The sequence below is a fragment of the Hyperolius riggenbachi genome, chromosome 7 (assembly GCF_040937935.1).
Source record: "Hyperolius riggenbachi isolate aHypRig1 chromosome 7, aHypRig1.pri, whole genome shotgun sequence".
NCBI lineage: Eukaryota > Metazoa > Chordata > Amphibia > Anura > Hyperoliidae > Hyperolius > Hyperolius riggenbachi.
Window position 1 is genome coordinate 22,897,273 of NC_090652.1, and position 22,625 is coordinate 22,919,897.

Here is a 22,625-nt window from a genome sequence, read left to right on the forward strand (position 1 = left end):
CCATGCCTGTAATGTGCCGGCGTGTGTAATAAGTTCCCTCCCGCTGTGTGGCTGATCTCTGCGTGCCCCCGCGAGTGTCTAATATGCCCGCTCCCCCGCCTGCCTTATCTCCCTCCCCCATGTGAATGCTGGCCCCCCCGGGTGTTAATCTGCAGCGGCTTACCTCTCCGCCATGCCCGCGAGGATTGGAGACCTCCTTCACAGCCGCGCATCTCGCTCTAGTGATCGGCATGTGATGATGACGCAATCATCACATGCCAATCACTAGAGCGAGATGCGCGGCTGTGAAGGAGGTCTCCAATCCTCGCGGGCATGGCGGAGAGGTAAGCCGCTGCAGATTAACACCCGGGGGGGGCCAGCATTCACATGGGGGAGGGAGATAAGGCAGGCGGGGGAGCGGGCATATTAGACACTCGCGGGGGCACGCAGAGATCAGCCACACAGCGGGAGGGAACTTATTACACACACCGGCACATTACAGGCATGGGGAGCGGGCAGAGGCAACAGTCGGGTGCAGCCACACAGGCAGGGAATTCCCGACGTGGCGGCGGGTCGCAGTCCGTATCGGCGGGCGTTTCTAAGTTGGGAATTCCCTGCCTTTGCCGTATAAGACGCAGGGACTTTTTCCCCCTATTTTTTGGGGAGAAAAAGTGCGTCTTATACGGCGAAAAATACGGTAAGTTTCACTTTTTTTTTTTTTTTAATTCATTACAGGTTTCCTTTAAGAAGAAAAACTGTTGGCAACGCTTTGATAAATCTGGCCCCGAGAGCCTCTGAGGATGGGAAGAAGAATGGCTGCCAGAATCTGGATCCTGAGGGAGGTGAGTTGCAATTGCTGCCTTGCTGCAATGTCTATTCATTACTTCCAACGGCTGGTCTGCAATTGTAGGAAGCGTTTGATTGCTGTAATTGCTAATAAAGGCTTTTTATTGATTATTGAGAAGGGTATGAATAATTTTGGACTGAGCACTTTTTGCTCAAATGTAAATAAAAGCTGAGAAAGGGTTTTTTTTCCCCCACAATAATGCCTCTTGTCCATCGTCTTATCTTTTGGGAGACACCTATGTCATTTCCCATCAAAAAAATTACTTGCTGGTTGAATAAAAATTACTTTTAGGCTGCTTACACACAGGGACGTTACAGGCGCACGTTAGTGCGCCTGTAACGCTCCCCCAACGCACAGCAATGTAACACAAGTGGGCTGTTCACACAGCCCACGTTGCGTTACATGTAACGCTGCACGTTCTCCCGAAAGTGCAGCATGCTACGGCGTTAGAGCGGCTATAGCCGTATTAGACTGTTTGCACATGCTCAGTGGGGGCCGGAGAGGAGGCGGGGAGATGCCGCTACAGTAGGCACGCTCATGGCTACTTAATAATTACTGCACTGGCGGCAGCTGATTGGCCGGCGGGACCACGTGATGCGGAGTGTCTCACTCCGCATCACGTGGTCCCGCCGGCCAATCAGCGCCACTCTGGGAGACCTTATAGGGATAGAGCCGCCTAAAAGCGGCTCACTCTACCGTCCTATCTTGCAGCACCATACGTTGTGTTAGGTGCACGTTATGCGACCTTAACGTGGCACCTAACGCAAACGTCTTGGTGTGCAAGTAGCCTTAAGTCAAAATTTGCCAGGGGTATGAATACTTATGGGCATAACTGTAGATACCATTAAAATTAACCCCTTACCTCCCTGACTCTCCCACAGTTACGCAAATAAAACATTTGCACATATATATTTATACATATACAGTACAGACCAAAAGTTTGGACACACCATCTATTTAAAGAATTCTCTTTATTTTTACGACTATGAACATTGTAGATTCACACTGAAGGCATCCAAACTATGAATGAACACATGTGGAAGTATAGTACATAACCAAAAAGTGTGAAACAACTGAAAATATGTAATATTCTAGGTTCTTCAAAGTAGCCACCTTTTGCTTTGATTACTGCTTTGCACACTCTTGATGAGCTTCAAGAGGTAGTCACCTGAAATGGTCTTCCAACAGTCTTGAAGGAGTTTCCAGAGCTGCTTAGCACTTGTTGGCCCTTTTGCCTTCCCTCCGCTGTTGGGTTCAGGTCTGGTGACTGTAGAGGCCAGGTCATCTGGCGCAGCACCCTGGTCAAATAGCCCTTACACAGCCTGGAGCTGTGTTTGGGGTCATTGTCCTGTTGAAAAATAAATGATGGTCCAACTAAACGCAAACTGGATGGAATAGCATCCCGCTGCTGTGGTAGCCATGTTGCTTCAGTAGGCCTTCAATTTTGAATAAATCCCCAACAGTGTCACCAGCAAAGCACCCCCACACCATCACACCTCCTCCTCACACCATCACAGTGGGAACCAGGCATGTAGAGACCATCCGTTCACCTTTTCTGCATCGCACAAAGACACAGTGGTTGGAACCAAAAATCTCAAATTTGGACTCATCAGACCAAAGCACAGATTTCCACTGGTCTAATGTCCATTCCTTGTGTTCTTTAGCCCATAGAAGTCTCTTCTGCTTGTTGCCTGTCCTTAGCAGTGGTTTCCTAGCAGATATTCTACCATGAAGGCCTGATTCACACAGTCTCCTCTTAACAGTTGTTCTAGAGATGTGTCTGCTGCTAGAACTGTGTGGCATTGACCTGGTCTCTAATCTGAGCTGCTGTTAACCTGCGATTTCTGAGGCTGGTGACTTGGATGAACTTATTCTCTGCAGCAGAGGTGACTCTTGGTCTTCCTTTCCTGGGTCGGTCCGCATGTGAGCCAGTTTCTTTGTAGAGTGTGATGGTTTTTGAGACTGCACTTGGGGACACTTTCAAAGTTCTCCCAATTTTTCCGACTGACTGACCTTCATTTCTTAAAGTAATGATGGCCACTCGCTTTTCTTTACTTAGCTGCTTTTTTCTTGCCATAATATAAATTCTAACAGTCTATTCAGTAGGACTATCAGCTGTGTATCCACCTGGCTTCTCCACAACGCAACTGATGGTCCCAACCCCATTTATAAGGCAAGAAATCCCACTCCAACCTGACAGGGCACACCTGTGAAGTGAAAACCATTTCAGGTGACTACCTCTTGAAGCTCATCAAGAATGCCAAGAGTGTGCAAAGCAGTGATCAAAGCAAAAGGTGGCTACTTTGAAGAACCTAGAATATGACATATTTTCAGTTGTTTCACACTTTTTGGTTATGTACTATACTTCCACATGTGCTAATTCATAATTTGGATGCCTTCAGTGTGAATCTGCAATGTTCATAGTTATGAAAATAAAGAAAACTCTTTGAATGAGAAGGTGTGTCCAAACTTTTGGTCTGTACTGTACATCTCACAATTAAACTACATAAATAGTTACTTTAGAGACTGAACTTTGTTATGGGGATATGTTAATGTTATTTTTGCAATTATGGGCTCGTAATTAGTGATGGATGCAAAACTGAAAAAATACACCTTTACTTCCTAATAAAATAATCGCCATACATTGTACTCGGGAAATAGTTTTAACGTTGCAATCACCGGGACAAATGGAATGTGTGGGTTTTAGCCACAGTAGAATATTTTATTTTTAAAACTATAATGGCCGAAAATTTAGAAATAATTTTTTTTTTCTTATTATTCCCATTAAAATGCATTTAGAATAAAATAATTCTAAGCAAAATGTACAACTAAAAGAAAGTCTAATTAGTGGTGAAATAAATAAACTATAGATCATTTCTTTGTAATAAGTAGCTATAAAGTTATTGGCGAATGAATAGGAGGAGCACTGACAGGTGAAAATTGCTCTGGTAACGAAGGGAAAAATCCTTCAGTTGGGTAGTGGTAAAAATCACAACAGATTTGCTGTAAAACAAAAAGCAGAAGTGATATTGGCAGAGGGATCCTCCAGAGGTATCATACATCCTCCTCTCCACCCCCCATCCAGCGCTGGACCTTCTGGAAATTTGTGCCTGCGTTCCCGTCCTTGATGAAGCGCAGGCGCACTGCGCAGGTGTGGGACGCCTCACACTTGCACAGCAGCATGCAGCCCGGTCAGGCTCGGGGAAAGCTGAACCCGATCTGAGCTGCACAGGTGGGAGGAGTCCTGTGCCTACTCTGTGCTGCTGCACAGGTGGGAGGAGTCCTGCGCCTACTCTGTGCTGCTGCACAGGTGGGCGGAGTCCTGTGCCTGCTCAGTACTGCTGCACAGGTGGGAGGAGTCCTGCGGCTGTGCTCATTCATGGATGGAAGCACCATGCGCACTGTTCCTCCAGGGCTGGTAGAGGGGTTCCGGTGGTCTCGGCACTGGACGGGTGGAGGAGAGGGGGATGGGGAAGCCGCTGCATCATCCAGAGGCCTCCCCTCTACTGAGGTCACCACCCATATGGGGCACTTTATTCCACTACAGGGGCACTTTACACTCCTACAAGAAATACAAATCTCCACAATTTCTGCTTGTGTGATCATTACTTACCTGGGCTGATATGCAGGAAACACACCTCCTGTTTTACTGTCATTCCTCCCTCCTCCGCAGGCGTCTGATCACTCCTCACATATGTCTCTTCCTCTGTCATTGTCTTCATCATTCCTCCCTCCTCCATAGAGAGCTGATCACTCTTCATATACATCTCTTCCTCTGTCATTGTCTTCATCATTCCTCCCTCCTCTATAGAGAGCTGGTCACTCCTCACATCCGTCTCTTCTTCTTCTTCTTTAATTATCACCATCATGCCACCCTCCGTAGACTGCTGATCACTCCTCACATAGATCTCTTCTTCTTCTTTAAGTGTCCCCATCATTTCACGCCCCTCCATAGACTGCTGATCGCTCCTCATGTAGGTCTCTTCTTCTTTAATTGTCCCCATCAACTCGCCCTCCACTGTAGACTGCCAATCACCCCTCACATGCGTGTCCTCCTCTTCTTCCTGTTTAATTGTCCCCATTAGGTCACCCTCCTCCATAGACTGCTGGTCACTCCTCACATACGTCTCCTCTTCTTCCTCTTTAACTGCAGTTTTCACATCAAGCTGCTCTTTACCCTAAATATATATAAAGTAAACAACAAATGTATTTAGTGCACTGGTAATAATAACCTCAGTATGACATTATTTATGTTACACCTACCTGATACTGGTGACGGATGGAGTGATCTTCCTGTGTACAATCCTGGGAATAAAGAGGACCTGTAGATCTCTTTGGTGGGTTTCTGTTTCCAGGCCCATCTGTAGGAAACATACACACTAAGTGAATACATTATGCCTATGCATTTCACAGATGAGCAGCGGTGGGGGTGTAGGCGGTCCCTCCATATGACTCTTTCCATTACAAGAGATTAAAGTCTTTCCTTACCTGGTGATATGGGGGGAGGGGGGGGATGTAGGCAGTCCCTCCATATGACTCTTCCCTTGCCTGGTGATATGGGGGGGTGGGGGGAGGGGATGTAGGCGGTCCCTTCATATGACTCTTTCTGTTACAAGAGATGAAAGTCTTGCCTTACCTGGTGATATGGGGGGGGAGGGGATTTAGGCGGACCCTCCATGTGACTCCTCCCTTACCTGGTGATATGAGGGGATGTAGGCAGACCCTCTGTATGACTCTTCCCTTACCTGGTGATATGAGGGGGGAGGGGATGTAGGCGGACCCTCTGTGCGACTCCTCCCTTACCTGGTGATATGAGGGGCGGCTGATTCTCCATCATGACGTCCTCCCAGAGTCTTGTGTCCTTCAGGATAAACTCGCTCCTCTATGGAGAAACAGACGGCGACATCCTGACACCTTATAGGAACCGGAGTCACACACAACCAGGAGAGGACTGGGAAAGCTCTGCAGATCATTACATGACGTCTTCACAAGCCTGCATACAAACATACAACTCCAATCAATGGGTGGAACTGAATCAGGAGAGGTGTAGCTCATCAGGCAGAGCCCAGTTCTCTGTCCAGCCTGAACACTGGCATGGATCTGTCCCTCGAGGACTGGAGCTCATCTTCTCAGCCTTGACGTGAACCTGAGCCAAAGCTAGGGAGAAAAAGGAAATACTTATCTAAGAAGAAGGAAGCCTCTGGATCCTATACCGTCTTCCTGGGTCCAGCTGCTGCTGCTAGCCAGCACCCTCCGAAGATCCAGGCCATGTTTCTCTTCATGTACGAGTGAGTCCGTGCTGCACCCGCTCAAACACATCCGCGCATATGCAGTAGCATGGTGCCAATCATGAACGAGCAGCTCAGGCTTACTGCGCAGGTACAGTATGGCTGGAAATCTTTGGTGGGCCTGTGAGCAGCAAAGGGGGCTGGAGGATGCAGTGAGAAGACTCTACATGATCTAATGGCTTCCCTCTGCTTAGTTAAAGAGAACCTGTACTGAATAAAAATATTTAAAATAAACACGAGGTAACTTCAAATGAACATTACATAGTTTTCTTGCAATCAGTTCCTTTCAGAAGCTCACCATTTTCTTCTGACAATAATCCCTTCCAGTTCTGACAACATTTTGTCAGATCTGAAATATATCAGTTGCTGTCAGTTATATATCATTTGCTGTCAGTTATAGCTGAGAGGAAAATGGATGTACCAGGTAATGTCCATGTTTCCCTATGGCTCAAGTGGGCGATGTTACAGTTTAACTGTGTGCTGACCAGAAAGCTGTTATGGGGTAATGGCCATTTTCAAAATGGAGGACAGAGAATTCCATTGATCACTGTGAACAAACAGGACGCGGGAGAGGAGAAAGACACTAAGGAGTAGACTACATGGAAGGTAAGTATGACTTGTGTATGCTTATTTTGACTTTTAATTTTCAGTTCAGGTTTTCTTTAAGCATTTCCTTTTTGACCCAAGATTTGGCTCTGGTACAGTTTAAAGGGACACTTAAGCCAGGTAAAATCAGTTTTACTCAGTATACTCCATAAACACACTCCACGTGGTTGCCGACATAATGAGGGCGCATGTGTGATGTATACGTAGTATAGGCTGGCAACCATGTGGGGCGCGTGTATGTGGACAGAGGACAGACCCCGGAGCCAGCGGTAAACACACACAGGTAAAGTATACTGCACAGGGAAGGGCACATTTTACACAGGGGGTGGGGGGGGAGGGAGGGGAGGCAGCGCTGGGGGTTCCATGCTCGTCCCGATATCACACGCCATTGCTGCCAAACACCTGATTGAACATGTCAACCCTACATCTACAATTTTGGCCAGAAGTTGGTCATATCGTGGATCAGGCATGCTCTTGGCGGCACCAATTTTAATCTGATCTAAATATAAAGATCGAATTGACTGGTCAATCAGCCGCCAAGTTGCCTGATGTATGGCCACCTTAACCAACTTGATTGCTCGTCATTTGGGACAGTCAATTACATGCTAGTAACCCCAAGTGGCAGGCATATGTAATGTTAGCTGGATGTAGCTGGGAAACTGGCCAATAAGGTGCAGGAATCCACTTCCTGTTGACTTTGATTGGTCTTAATTCCGAGCTGCACATAATTTAAATTAAATTTAGAGGTAAGCATTATTAGCATCTTACCGACATATATGTACATTATGTACACACACTATAAGCACACACACGCTGTACACAAACAGAGTATTTTATACACTTACTAGCAGCTTGCAGCAGACACAGGCAGCACCTCCAGCAGAGAGGGGACACAGGCAGAGCTGCTGCAAAGTCTGGAGGAACAGCTGATTCACAAAGGGGGTCTCTACACCATGTGAGGGTCCCCCAAACACACAGCTCATTCCTCTCCTCCTCTTCCCACTCAGCATTCACACACCTGGCTGCAGGGGGGCTTCTCACATGGCTGGGGGGATACACATTGTCCGGAGCAAGAGCAAGCTGGGGGTGTGGCCTCCTCTCTATGGCTGGGAATGCTGGGCTTCAGCAAAATGGCCGCCACTGCTGTGGTGTGCAGCTCGTGCTCTAGTGCTTGAGATTGCCAGCAGAAAGCTATAGGCAGTTGTCTAGTGACGTCACATATCCACATGACCGCTGCCAGTTCTCTGCCACCCCATAGTCTCTCTGAGCATGCGCAGTATTTCTGTTGTTTAGCAGCACTGCTTTGTAAAGATCCCGGCTCCGCCCATGTCAATGTTTCCACCGCCCATTTAAAGCAATGGCACATAATGGGCTCTATTCTCAAAAGCATGTGCGGTATTTTTTATTTGTGCGGAAATTAAGCGCATGCGGAAAACGCCGCAAAATTTCCAGATTCACTAATATTTTCCGCATGTTTTCCGCATGCGTGAAAAAAGATGCGGAAACAGGCATTATTCATGCGGGAATCATGCGGTAAAAAGGTTGCATGAAAAAGTGTTTAAAAAAAAAAAGTTAAAGTCCACCAAGCACAGCCCTTAAGCCTCCACACTTCATTACAGTCAATGGGATGCGGAATATATCACCTACTTCTTGTAGGTGATAAAAATTCGGTAATTAACGAAGAAATGATGCGCCTGAACATCTTTGAGAATTGATCTTTTATTGCGGAAAATACCGACTTTTGCGGAAATTTTACCGCATGAATCCCGCACTTTTATCACACTTTTTCCGCATGCGGAAAAAACATGCGGAACATTTTGAGAATCCCAACTTGCCGGTATTTTGGGTGCAAACTTCCCGCATGTACTTTACCGCATGCGGAAACTCATTGAGAATAGAGCCCAATATGCTCAAAGCTGCTTGTGCACGGTTTCTCCCGGTTTGAGTTTATTAAAATACATAAACAGAATCTGTATTTGAGTGAAATTATTTGCACACTTCCCTGTCTGCAGCAATTTAGTTTTAAAGAGCACCCCGAGCACTTCAAATTATTATTTTGTTTAAAAAGGAACTCCAGTGAAAATAATATAATAAAAAAGTGCTTCATTTTTACAATAATTATGTATAAATGATTTAGTCAGGGTTTGCTCATTGCAAAAGCTTTCCTCTCCCTGATTTACATTCTGACATTTATCACATGGTGATCTCTTTAAGGGAGGTTTGTAATACAGTGGGTGGGGAGAGAGACAATACTTACCTACAGGTGCTGCTCCTGCGGCCTCTCGCCCGAATAGTAGTCGCCATCTGCTCCACACAGTGCAGCATTTTTTGGGGTCGTGGTTTTGCGTTCGGCCGCTGCAATCAGCTCCCAACTGTCCCTCTTCTGGAGGGACAGTCTCGCTTGTCCCACTGTCCCTCTTTCTTCCTTATTTGTCCCTCTTTTAGGACTGATGTACAGCTCTATGTAAACATATGTATTTTTCTACAGAAAAATATGTTTAAGGCTGCTTACACACTAAGACGTTACAGGCGCACGTTAGTGCAGCCTGTAACGCTCCCCCAACTCACAGCAATGTAAAACAAGTGGGCTGTTCACACAGCCCACGTTGCGTTACATGTAACGCTGCATGTTCTGCCGAAAGTGCAGCATGCTACGGCGTTACAGCGGCTTAAGCCGCGTTAGACTGTTTGCACATGCTCAGTAATGTTGGGGAGAAGCAGAGAGCGGCCAGGCACATGGCTAATTAATATTCACTGCACGTTGTGACGTGCAGTGTTTACTTCCTGGTGCGGCCGCTCTGTGCGGCAATTGGCCGGCGGGACCACGTTATGCCACATGCGTCCAAGAGTACGCATCACGGACGCCAGAGTGAGCTGCACAACGCGGCTCACTCTGACGTCCACATAGAAGAGCACCAGGCCTTGCGTTAGGTGCACGTTATGCGACCTTAACGTAGCACCTAACGCAACGTCTTAGTGTGCAAGTAGCCTTACTGACTCAATTTTATTCCCATCAATTACATTTATATATTTCTTATTTCCAAATGATAAAACTAAGGAAAAACTAATGATAAAAGAAAGGACCAGTGTGGTTTGAACGATAAAACTACATCTTTTGATTCTGAAATTCTTTGTGGTATACATGAAGAAAGGTGTGGTGGAGGTGTGGTTAGAGGTGTGGCAGGGGTGTGTCTTTAAGTGTCCCTATTTCTTATCTCAAAAAGTTGGGAGGTATGTGCAATGCTTGTCAAGATCTTTGTACTCGCACCCATGGACTGGATCTCCCAACATGCATTGCAGAAGGCATTCGTGCACTTTTGCCAACCGAGAGAAAATTAAACTGTGTGGCGGAGATGGTGAACATCGTATGGAGGCGAGGCCACAGGAGCAGCCCCTGTAGGTAAGTACTGATTTTTTTTCACAATATGAGACACACTTTTTCTCCCCCAAAACTTGTCTTATATTCCAGGTACGGAAAAATATTATGCAGGGAAAGCTCTAATACTATACCTGCTCCTGCCACCACGATCCTCTCCCTGTCTCCGGGTCCTGCTTCCTGTGTGCTCCTCTTAGCTTCCTCCACGATCCTCTTCTGGCAGCAGTGATGCTCTTCCCCAGGCAGTGCATGACCCTGGCCCAAGTGTGCTGCTAGTGTACAGGGGACCACACAGGAAGCAAGACCCGGAGACAGGGGGAGGATCGCGGAGGCAGGAGCAGGTATAGTATTAAAGAGAAAGTTTACTGTAGTGTAGTGTAGTTTAGTTAAGTGTAGTGCAGTGCAGTGTATTGCTGTGTAGCTTAGTTGGTGAGGCAGCAGGGATAAGTGTAGTGTAGTGTGTTGTGTTGGATAACTGGTAGGAGCAACAAGGTATGTGTAGTGTAGCTGGGCAGTGTAGTGTATATAGAGTAGCTTAGTTTTTTGTTTTTCCCCCATTTCTGCCCTCTAAACCTAGGTGCATCTTATATGCCGGAGCGTTTTACATTCCAAAAATACAGTAATGCCTCTCTCCCCAACACTTCCCCAAACGGCACACAATTACAAACATTCATTGGTGCATGAAAAAGAAAATAATTTGAGTCGCTAAGATCAGTTATAGATGGCTGATGAGCTATTTACATGGAAGGAGGTGAAGAAGGCTATCAGAGCAGCGGCAGTGGGCCGAACAAAAAGTGAGGGTGGCATTAAAGGACGGACAGACTGAGACATGCGCAGTTCGGACTGTCGGTCGGGGTGAGGAATAAATACACTGTACCTGCATGTTTCGGCACAGGGAAGAGTGCGCATGCGCAGCAGCAAAAAGTGATAGGCAGCAGAGAATTACACTACACTGGAAGGAGAGGCTGGATCTCTGCTGGCCAGAGGAGGAGAGTTCATTCTCCGTTAGCCATTCTCCGGTAGGAATGCTCTGCACGGACCTCCCAGCAGCTACCATGAGTCTAGCTTGGGGTTACAGGTTTGAGCTGTGGTTTTTCACCCTGAGCCTGACACAGGGTTACCATTAGGGAGGTTAAAGGAAAACCTACTAAAAAAGAGTGTTCCACTTTATTAAGCAGGCCACCATTTTCAAGCAATATGAGAAAGAAAAATGATCTCTTTGCTGCCTAAAAGAGTGAAACAGTCTGGAGGATCTCGCTCTCAGTTGCCCCAAGGCATGTGACTAGTAGGTGACCCCACTCCCCAGATTCAGAGTGGGTGGATCTTAATGGTGCAGTGGCTGGATAGTGTACTGATTAAGGGCTCTGCCTCTGACACAGGAGACCAGGGTTTGAATCTCGGCTCTTCCTGTTCAGTAAACCAGAATCTAGTCACTAAGGAGACCTTAGGCAAGTCTCCCTAACACTACTGCTGCCTATAGAGCTCGCCCTTGTGGCTGCAGCTCTGGTGCTTTTGATCTGCCAGAAGACAAGCGCGATATAAATGTTCTATGTCTTTAATAATAATAATACTCCTAACATTTATATCATGCTTTTCTCCTGGCAAACTTAAAGTGCCAGAGCTGCAGCCACTAGGACACGCTCTATAGGCAGAAGCAGTGTTAGGGACTGTTGCCCAATGTCTCCTTACTGAATAGGTACTGGCTTACTAAACAGAAAGATTGGAACCCTAGTCTCCCATTTCAGAGGCAGAGCCCTTAAAGGGATACTGTAGGGGGGGGTCGGGGAAAATGAGTTGAACTTACCCGGGGCTTGGAATGGTCCCCGCAGTCATCCTGTGCCTGCGCAGCCACTCATCAATGCTCCGGCCCCGCCTCCGGTTCACTACTGGAATTTCAGACTTTAAAAGACTGAAAACCACTGCGCCTGCGTTGCTGTGTCCTCGCTCCTGCTGATGTCACCAGGAGCGTCCTGCGCAGGCACAGACCATACTGGGCTTGTGCTGTACACTCCTGGTGACATCAGCGGGAGCGAGGACACGGCAGCACAGGCGTAGTAGTTTTCAGACTTTAAAGTCTGAAATTCCAGAAGTGAACCGGAGGTGGGGCCGGAGCATCGGGGAGTGGCTGCGCGGGCACAGGATGTCTGCGGGGGACCATTAGAAGCCACAGGTAAGTTCAACTCATTTTCCCCAGACCCCCTTACAGTATTCCTTTAACCAGTACATTATCCAGCTACTGCTCCCAACTAAATCATATGTAATATACACTTTTATACATGAGATAAACTAACCCATGAAGTGCCAGCACAGCCAGGCCACTGGAATCACTGGCTGTGCGTTTTGTGATGTACTTTTACATGTCAATCATTTCTCACTCTCTACAACGTATACAACCAAGTTAGCTACCCGGTACCATTATTTCCAGTAATTTTCCTGGATACAAACTCTACAAACATAGAAACAGGAAACTTGTATACCACCTAATGGCAATTTATCTTTCTTGGAAGTCTGAAACAATTCAGGAATGCCCAACTGGAAGCGAGGACATAAGAGAATATTTGATTAGGGAAAGGCTTTTCTTATACCAATTTAACCACTTTTTTCACCACTACAGTATATCTACGTCCTCTGTGACTTAATCTAAGACACAAGGATGTAGCTGTACGTCTTGTAGCTGAAGCACAGCTGTGCAGGATTGGACTTGCTCCTGTGCAAACCTCTAGCACTATCTGCTGAAGCACTAATTGGTGAAAGGGAATATATGTTCCCTGAGCTCATAAGATTGATTTTTAAAAGTAAAAATAATTTTATTTTCTCAGTTCATAGTGAAACATGCACACTGCAGCATTATTTCAGAATTAAATATCTTCACTATAAAGTGTGACAGGAACATAATTTAAGCTTTGTGATAAGCAGTAGAAATAGCCAAACAAAATTTGTGTTTTTTTATCTACAATAGCGTTTTTCATTTTTAAACTAGAATTAGTCAAACTGAGAAATAATGTGTTTTCTCTATTTTTTTTCCCTCTTATTCCCATTAAAATGCATGGAAAACATATTGGTTCTAGGGGAAAAATGCCATACCGTGAAAGCCTAGTCTTCAAAAAAACAATATACTGTATATTTCATTCAGGTGTCATAAGTAGGGATAAAGTTATTGCTGATTAAATAGAGACAAAGCTAAAACGTCAAAACTGCTTTGGTTCAGAAGTGGGAAATAAGGTCTGGATGCAAAGTGGTTAATATTGATTCAAACATGTCCTACCGGGGCTAAAGCGGTGGAGCTTAGCTGCCATGGAGACAACAGGGAACACATCAGTACCTCCCCTATAATATCACCATACCATTAGTCCCGCCTTCAGTGCTATAGAAAGAAGCAGACTAGGCAGACATAATCTACCACGGCATTAGCAGCTCCTATCATACTGGAGAAAGATTCTACTTCACATTACAAGTCTGCTCCTAAATCCCTGGGGGGCACTTGTCCTGGAAGATTACTGGAAACAATGTTACCAGGTAACTAATAACTCTAGTCTTCTCTGGTAATTCATATTTTTTTTATTAATATAGCGCATACATCTTCCATAGTGCTGACCACAGTACAGAACAACTATTGGGGAACATATATACATGAGAAGTTCAAGGATACGTGAGGTGACATGTGACATGATGAGATAGATATGTGTATGGACAGTGCAAAGCACACAATAACTTGACTATGTTCCTTTTTTTCCTTTCTCTGCCTGAAATACTTAACAATCAGGTTTCCACCTGGGTCGGAATATAGCATAACCGTCACTGATAAAGAATTACAGCCATAAAACACTTTCCTGGCAGAAAATGGCTTCTAATGCCTGGTACACGTGATAAGATATTCTGGCAGATTTACTGCCAGATTGATTATTTCCAACATGTCCGATCTGATTTCCGATTGATTTGCCATTCACATCTATGGAAAAAAATCGATCGGAAATCAGATTGGACATGTTGGAAATAATCGATCTGTCAGCAAATCTGACAGAAAATCTCATTGTGTGTACCAGGCATAAGAGCAGGAAAGAGATTAAAAAAGGTCAATAGTTCATAGATTTTATTTCTGGCACACCTCAATGCATGTGTCATTGAACAGAGACAATGAAACGGTAAAACTATAAAATAAAACAGTGGGATATCTAAAAAAAAGAAGTCATTTTTAGAGGGAGGATAGATACAATTATTATTTTTCACCTCGTGTTTCTTTTCAGGTCACTGTACGATCATGACATCCAGCAATACAAGTACAAATACATACATAGTTAATGTGTGCTTTGAGAAATTACTAAAATTGGTAAATGTTCATATGATAAAATAGAGAAAAATTAGAAACAATAGCAGGAGGTCCCTGGCCTTGTGAGCCCTTGGAAACAATAGGGGAGAAGACATAGGAGTTAGCAGAAGAAACCGTGAGCTTCTATTGTGACCTACGACAGATTGTAGGCTTGTCTGAAAAGGAGTGTTTTGAGAGTACGTTTGCACAGTAATCTTCCAGCATATGAGATGATCAGCAAGATCAGCAAGAAATGAGAGGTTAGGATGAGTCCCCAGCTTGGAGGAAGTCCTGAATGTAGAGCAGGTGACATCTGTAGTGTAGTTCCAGCACTGTGAGGCCACGTCATTGCTGCTGCTCTAATAATATGTGCTTCCAGGAGACTTGTGCTTGTATCCCCGTAGCTTCATAAGCTGTCTGCCTGTAACTTATCACAACATTCCTGATGTGACTAAGGACGCTTTCTTGTGTGAATTCTCTTATGAGTAGTAAGAATGGAATTCTGACTGAAAGATTTCCCACACTCTAAACACACATAAGGACGTTCTCCTGTGTGACATCTCTGATGATCAACAAGATGAGCTTTCCGACTGAAACATTTTCCACATTCAGAACATAAATTACGACGCTCTCCTGTGTGACATCTCTGATGTGCAAGAAGAGTAGCCTTAAGACTGAAAGATTTCCCACACTCAGGACACAAATAAGGACGCTCTCCTGTGTGAGTTCTCTTATGTCTAATGAAATTTGATTTCTGACTGAAACATTTCCCACACTCTGGACATGGATAAGGAAGTTCACCTGTGTGACTTTTCTGATGTGCAAGAAGACTGCTTTTCCGACTGAAACATTTACCACACTCTGGACATGAACGAGGATGCTCTGCTGTGTGAATTTTCAGATGTCCAAGTAGATGAGCTTTCTGACTGAAACATTTCCCACACTCTGGACATGGATAAGGAAGCTCACCTGTGTGATTTTTCTGATGTGCAATAAGATTACTATTCCGAATGAAACATTTCCCACACTCTGGACATGGATAAAGATGCTTACCTGTGTGAGTTCTCTGATGTGAAAGCAGATCAGCTTTCTGAATGAAACCTTTCCCACACTCGGGACACAAATAAGGCCGCTCTCCTGTGTGAGTTCTTTGATGTCTAAGAAGAACCGTTTTGTGACTAAAACACTTCCCACACTCAGTACATGAATATGGACGCTCTCCTGTGTGAGTTCTCTGGTGTATAAGAAGAAAACATTTGAACATGAAACATTTCCCACATTCAGGACATGAGTAAGCGCCCTCTCCTGTGTGCATTCTCTGGTGACCACGACAGTAACTTTTCTGAGAAAAACATTTCCCACACTCAGAACATGGAAATGGCTTTTCTCCAGTATGTACTCTCACATGTGCAGCAAGATGCAATGTGTTTTTACAATATTTCCCACATTCTGAGCACTGATAAGTCTTCCCACCTCCCTCTCTATCAGTAAAAGAGTTCCTGGAACATTCCCCAGAATAAGACGGATCTCCTGATCTATCGGCACTGTGACACTTTGGATGAGTATTTGAGGTAACCGGATGGGATCTATCAGAAGGTTCTTCAGGACTAGATGGGTCGCCTGATCTACCAGCATGGTATTTTGGATGGGTATTTGAGGTAACTGTAGACTGGTGGTCATACTTCACATACGTCTCTTCTTCTTTAATTGTCCCCATCATGTCACCCTCCACCGTAGACTTCTGATCACTCCTTACATATATCTCTTCTTTAATTGTCTTCATCTCGCCCTCCACTGTAGACTGCCAATCACCCCTCACATACGTGTCCTCCTCTTCTTCCTCTTTAATTGTCCCCATTATGTCATCCTCCTCCGTAGACCTCTGATCACTCCTCACATACATCTCTTCTTCTTCCTCTTTAACTGCAATCTTCACATCAAGCTGCTCTTTACACTAAACATATAAAGTAAGCAAAAAAAATTGTATTGAACACACTGGTAATAATGACCTCAGTCTGGAGTCATTTTATGAGTTCCACCTACCTGATGAGGGTGAGGGATGATGTGGTCGTCCTGTGTACACTCCTGGGAATAAAGAGGACCTGTATATCTCTTTGGTGGGTTTCTGTTTCCAGGCCCATCTGTAGGAAACATACACACTGTGTGAATACATTATTCCTACATGTTTCACAGACTGGGGGGATGTAAGCGGACCCTCCGTATGACTCTTCCTTTACCTGGTTATATGGGGGGAGGGGATGTAGGCGGACCCTCCGTGTGACTTCTCCCTTACCTGGTGAAATATGGGGGGGGGGAGATGTAGGCGGTCCCTCCGTATGACTCTTCCCTTACCTGGTGATATGAGGGGGGGATGTAGGTGGTCCCTCTGTGTGACTCCTCCCTTACCTGGTGATATGGGGGGGATGTGGGCTGTTCCTCCGTATGACTCCTCCCTTACCTGGTGATATGAGGGGCGGCTGATTCTCCATCATTACGTCCTCCCAGAGTCTTGTGTCCTTCAGGAGAAACTCGCTCCTCTATGGAGGAACAGACGGGGACATCCTGACACCTTATAGGAACCGGAATCACACACAACCAGGAGAGGACTGGGAAAGCTCTGCAGATCATTACATGAGGTCTTCACAAGCCTGCGTACAAACATACAACTCCAATCAATGGGTGGGACTGAATCAGGAGAGGTGTGGCTCATCCCCAGTGTTCTCCCCAGAAATGTTTTTTCCATGTGTGTGGCATGAAGATGTAACCGGGTAGTGAGTGACGGGGGAATGCGGGGCCAGCACAGCTCTGCTTACAGCATAGGACGAGGATGAAGAGGTGAGCCGATGACAGCCGGGCACTCACCAAAATTAGACGGGTGCAACACTGCAATCGCCGGGCTAAAAGAGCCTGGGGAGAACACTGATCACGTATAACCCATTTCTCTGCCCATCCTAAACACTGGCATGGATGTGGCCCTCGAGGACTGGAGTACGACATGCCAGGGGACCGAGAGGGGACAGGGACGGCTCTATAGGATCCAGAGCCTCCCCCCTTCAGCATGGAATCTCGGGAATCGGCCTTGTGATGTAAATGTAAAATGACACCCCCCTTTATACAGTTAGTCTTTAAAGGTATCACCTAAACACGTTTTGTTGTTATGTCCTCTGATATATGCAACCAATTTTGGCCCGAAATTGGTCACATCGTCACTCGGGCATATGCTCTTGGTCACCTTAACCAACAGGATTGCTCCTCAGGATAGCCAATTACATGCTAGCAGGGGCGTAGCTATATGGGGTGCAGAGGTAGCGACCGCATCGGGGCCCTTGAACTAGAGGGGCCCCGACGGGCCCTCCCTCAACTACAGTATTAGTTTCCTATTGGTCCTGTGCTCATAATAATCACTTCTATAGATACTTTGAATAGTGGTAATCATGAACAAACTGTTCCCCATCCCCTTCTTGCACCTCTGACACTGTAGTTGCCATTGACAGGTTTTGGTGCGCCGTATCAACTGCTATATATAGAATGCTTGGGGGGCCCCAATGTAAAACTTGCATCGGGGCCCACAGCTCCTTAGCTACGCCACTGCATGCTAGTAACCCCAAGTTGCAGGCAAATGTAATGCTAGCTGGATGTCAGTGGGAAACTGGCCACTAAGGTGCAGGAATCCACTTCCTGTGGACTTAGATTGGTCTTAATTCCAGGCTGCACAACATTTTTATATTTAAAGGCAAGCCAGAATTATTAGCATCTTACCGACATATATTTACACTATGTACACACACTGTATACACACACACAGAGTAATATAAATGTCAGACTTACTGGGGTGGTGATAATGGCAGCTTGCAGCAGACACAGGCAGCACCTCCAGCAGAGAGGGGACACAGGCAGAGCTGCTGCAAAGTCTGGAGGAACAGCTGATTCACAAAGGGGGTCTCTACACCATGTGAGGGTCCCCCAAACACACAGCTCATTCCTCTCCTCCTCTTCACACTCAGCATTCACACACCTGGCTGCAGGGGGGCTTCTCACATGGCTGGGGAGATACACATTGTCCAGAGCAAGCTGGGGGTGTGGCCTCCTCTCTATGGCTGGGAATGCTGGGCTTCAGCAAAATGGCCGCCACTGCTGAGGTGTACAGCTTCTGCTCTAGTGCTGGAGATCTCCAGCAGCAGCTCTCTGGGCGTTTCTCGCTATCTTAGTGACGTCACTTATCCACGTGACCACCTCCTGTCCTCTGCTGCCCCTGGTCATAGTCTCTCTGAGCATGCGCAGTATTTCTGTCACTTATTACTGCTTCATTTGAAGACAGCCCTATGAATCCTGTCTCCGCCCATGTCCATGATTCATCCGCCTATTTAAAGCAATAGTACATACTATGATGAAAGCTACTTGAGCACTTTTTCTCTGTTTGAGTTTATAAAAAATATATTTAATATCTGTATTTGAGTGAAATTATTTACACATTTCCCTGTCTGCAGCAATTTAGTGCCCCGAGCACCTCAAATTATTATTTTGTGCAAATGAGGTTTGTAGTAGTAGCTGTTGGGGAGGCAATACTTACCTACAGGGGTCGGCACCTGTGGCCTCTCATCCGTACAGTCATCGATATCTCCTCCACACAGTGCCACATTTTCATTCTCCCGGCGCCGTGGTTGTATTCGCCCACTGCAATGCAAGCTGGTGATCTTCGTACATCGTACTCGACATCCACGGACTGCATCTATAGCTCCCAGCTGTCACTCTTTCTTCATTATTTGTCCCTCTTTCAGGACCGATGTACAGAATTATGTAAATATATGTAATTTTCTAATAATAAAATGTGTTTTAACTGACTCTATTCAAGATTGGCCTACTGACATTTAAAGCACTCCATAATCTGGGCCCTGGATACATGAAAGAAATGTTATGTTACAGCTGCGTAGCAATCCCAGCAATCTCAAATCCACAGGTTCTAATAATCTATTCATACCCAGAGTCCACCTGGAAACTTTTGGTCCCAGAGCCTTCTGTCATGCTGCTCCTACGTTATGGAACTCCTTACCTCAGGAGATCAGGACAGCTCCATCTCTGGACGTGTTTAAAATCCAGACTGAAAACCCACCTGCTTAGTTTTAGGGGAAGACATTGGGAGAACACACAAATTCCTTGCAAACAGTACCCATTCCATTGCTGTGCGTGGTGGTCCCCCTTCCATTGCTCTCCCTGGTGGTCCAGTGGGTCTCCCTCTTCCACATGCAGAGATCGGCAGCAGATTGCTGGGCGATTAATATGCCTATGCAGGTTAATTACCCAGAAAGCTGCTGCCGATCTCTGCACGAGGAAGAGGGAGACCCACTAGACCAGGGCTTTTCAACCTGTGGTACACGTACCACCAGTGGTACTTTGCTGTTGGCCAGGTGGTACACACCAGATTTGCCTGTCACTTCCTGGTCCCATCTTGCCTCCACAAAGTTCAGCTCCCCCTCAATTGCTCCTCACTGTGCTGCCCTGTGGCATACTTCAGACCTCAGATCAGTGGTATAGAGACCGCCATGCGAACGGTGCACAGTGACAGTTACATCACTTCCTGTATTTGAAGTAGACGTGCTGTCACTGTGCACCTTTCACCTGTCTGTCTTTTCACTGTGGTCGGGTTACCACTGATCTGTGGTCGGAACTACTCTGCAGGGCAGCAAGGCAAGGACTTGGGGGGAGGGGAAGCCTCTTAAGGCTAAAGAGGCTTCCCCCCTGAAGACCTCCTTGTCAGCATGCCCGCATTTGCAGTAGCGGCTCTCTGCTCAGGCTCCGTCAGAAACAGCTGAGCGTGTTCAGCTTCGCTCTACTGAGCAAGAGCATGGGTGGTACTTGAAACTTTTCAGGTGATAAAAGTGGTACAATTAGTGAAAAGATTGAAAAACCCTGCACTAGACCACCAGGGAGAGCAATGGAAGGGAAACTACTACTAGGGAAAGCATTTGGAATAGTTACTGTTTGCAAGGAATTTGTGTTTTCTCCCCATGTCTTCCCCTAAATTGGCCCCGGCCTGGACTTGATTGGACATATGACTATGCTAGGATTAGATTGTGAGCCCCTCTAAAGGGACAGTTAGTAGCAAGACAATATAAATTGTACAGTGCCGTGTAAGATGTCAACACTAATGGCTACACAGATTGGACAATATAGCTCAAATGGAAGAAATCATTCTTCTGTCACAAGATAGGACAGAACAATTTACACTTACCTGGGCAGGCTGGGAACTGTTCAAATATTCTGATGAATACAAACTCTGAATGACATGAGGCCTTCCCCTCCGCTGGCTGCGAGATATACTGAGCCTTTTCATAATATAGACCCCCCCCCCTTCTTTCGCTCCCCTCCTATATAATCCTTTTTCTTTTCTGTACTCTTCTTTTCTCTTTTTATTCTTTCTATTCTTCAACTCCTCAGGGCAAGGTACTGGTTTAATCTAGAGCAGGCATGGGCAAACTTGGCCCTCCAGCTGTTAAGGAACTACAAGTCCCACAATGCATTGCAGGAGTCTGACAGCCCCAGTCATGAGTCATAAAGGCAAATGCATTGTGGGACTTGTAGTTCCGTAACAGCTGGAGGCAGGGGCGTAGCAATAGGGGTTGCAGAGGTAGCGACCGCATCGGGGCCCTTGGGCCAGAGGGGCCCCATGGGGCCCTTCCTAAACCAAAGTATAAGCTGTTTATTGGTCCTGTGTTGGTAATGATCACTTCTTTAGATGCTTTGAATGGTAGTAATCATTAACAAGCTGTTCCCCATCCCCTTCTGGCACCTCTGACACTGTAGATGACCTTGGCAGGTTTTCTTGCGCCGTATCAATTGCTACGTATAGAGTTCTTGGGGGGCCCCAATGTAAAACTCGCACCGGGGCCCCGAGATTCATAGCTACGCCACTGGCTGGAGGGCTGAGTTTGCCCATGCCTGATCTAGACCCACGTATTACACTAAAATAAAGAGAAAGGTACTGATCTCACATGTGTTAATATACGCTGTAAAGCATTAGACTTGATTTATGATTTAAATATGATGATCATATAACTGATAAGTTCTGGGTGTTATATTGAGAATTATCCTTTCAATAAAGCTTTAAATGTTAAAAAAAAAGATGTCAACACTATATAAACATTAATAACCCCCAGGCAGATCAATGGAAGGGCAAAGGAAGAGGGACCACAAGACCACCAGGGAAACCTCTTACATCACAGATGAGGGGACATGTGACTATGAGGAGTGATGTGTTTGCACAATCTGCCTGTAATAATGAGCTGCAAACCCATTGTGTAGCCGCCACACATGACTAGCATGGCCAATGTGGTGCTAATATTGCACAGCCCACTAGGCAAAGAAAGCCTGCAACACTCCATAAGGGGATTCCCAGCATGCAATGTCTATTCACTCACCTGCTTTCCCAGCATAAGTACTGAATGAAGAGAAGGAGGCGGGCACTGTCCAGCAGTAGTTGCTGGGTCATGGCGGAGGCTGCATTGCAGATACAGCAACATGCAGATCCTGTGTGGATGTGGTAACAGCAGGGCAAGCTGTAAGGTAGACGCTATAGCAAAAGGCATACCGTCATTGCGGCCGCTTCGTGTCCTAGAGGACACTTGCTCGCATGTGGCCTGTGCTAAGGTTTTACAGGAAGAATGGTACGAGCTCCCTGAAAATGATACCGTCCCTCTATCTATTCCAAGGAGACTGCCAGCAGTCCTGAATGCCAAAGCTGGTCCTGCACCATATTAGTAACGGTTATCTATCTTCTGCGAGTAGTTTCCATACATTTGTGGCAATCTTAAGAAGTTCCATAGGGGCATAGTCAGTATCCAGTGGTAAAATTGCCATGTGCAGGTAGTGTATGGTAATCTTACAGATACACCACTGATGTAGCATGCATATAGAGTAACACTTGCATTTGCAATGCAGGCATTTCCTAGTTAACACCGGATGAGGTTCTTGCACAACACACGTCAGTGGAGTGAGTATTGGTATAATCCACTGCCTGTCCTCCCTATGGCGTTGAGCCCAAAAATGTATCCATACTCCAGATGTGGCCTTACAAGTTAGTTATACAGATGGAATTGTATGCTAGCATCTTAGGATTTTTGCTTCCCATTTAATACATTTGCTTTAGCAGCTGCTGCTTGGCATAAAGTACAGTTGCTCAACTTATCAGACAGTATTCCCAAGTGTGATGTTCTCAGCTGTATGCCA

General features: G+C 45.9%; 2 protein-coding genes across 7 annotated transcripts in view; both read right to left on the reverse strand.

Moving 5' to 3' along the window:
• The window catches only part of LOC137524143 (zinc finger protein 260-like), a 51,671-nt gene extending 33,219 nt beyond the window's left edge, over window positions 1-18,452 (reverse strand). For 2 of the 5 annotated variants that reach the window (XM_068243706.1, XM_068243703.1), the window contains exons 1-4: window positions 7,566-7,959; window positions 5,630-5,819; window positions 5,090-5,187; window positions 4,440-5,004 (exon numbers count right to left, since the gene is read on the reverse strand). In XM_068243706.1, the coding sequence (XP_068099807.1) occupies window positions 4,440-5,004; window positions 5,090-5,187; window positions 5,630-5,663 (697 nt within the window). In that variant the 5' untranslated portion in view covers window positions 5,664-5,819; window positions 7,566-7,959. Of the gene's footprint in view, window positions 1-4,439; window positions 5,005-5,089; window positions 5,188-5,629; window positions 5,820-7,565; window positions 7,960-14,082; window positions 16,357-16,445; window positions 16,544-16,860; window positions 17,051-18,230 lie in introns of those variants that run through there. The other 3 variants (XM_068243704.1, XM_068243705.1, XM_068243707.1) reach the window with 3 other exon arrangements.
• LOC137524137 (zinc finger protein 436-like) overlaps window positions 1-22,625 on the reverse strand; it is a 297,499-nt gene that overhangs the window by 258,381 nt on the left and 16,493 nt on the right. The window lies entirely within an intron of this gene.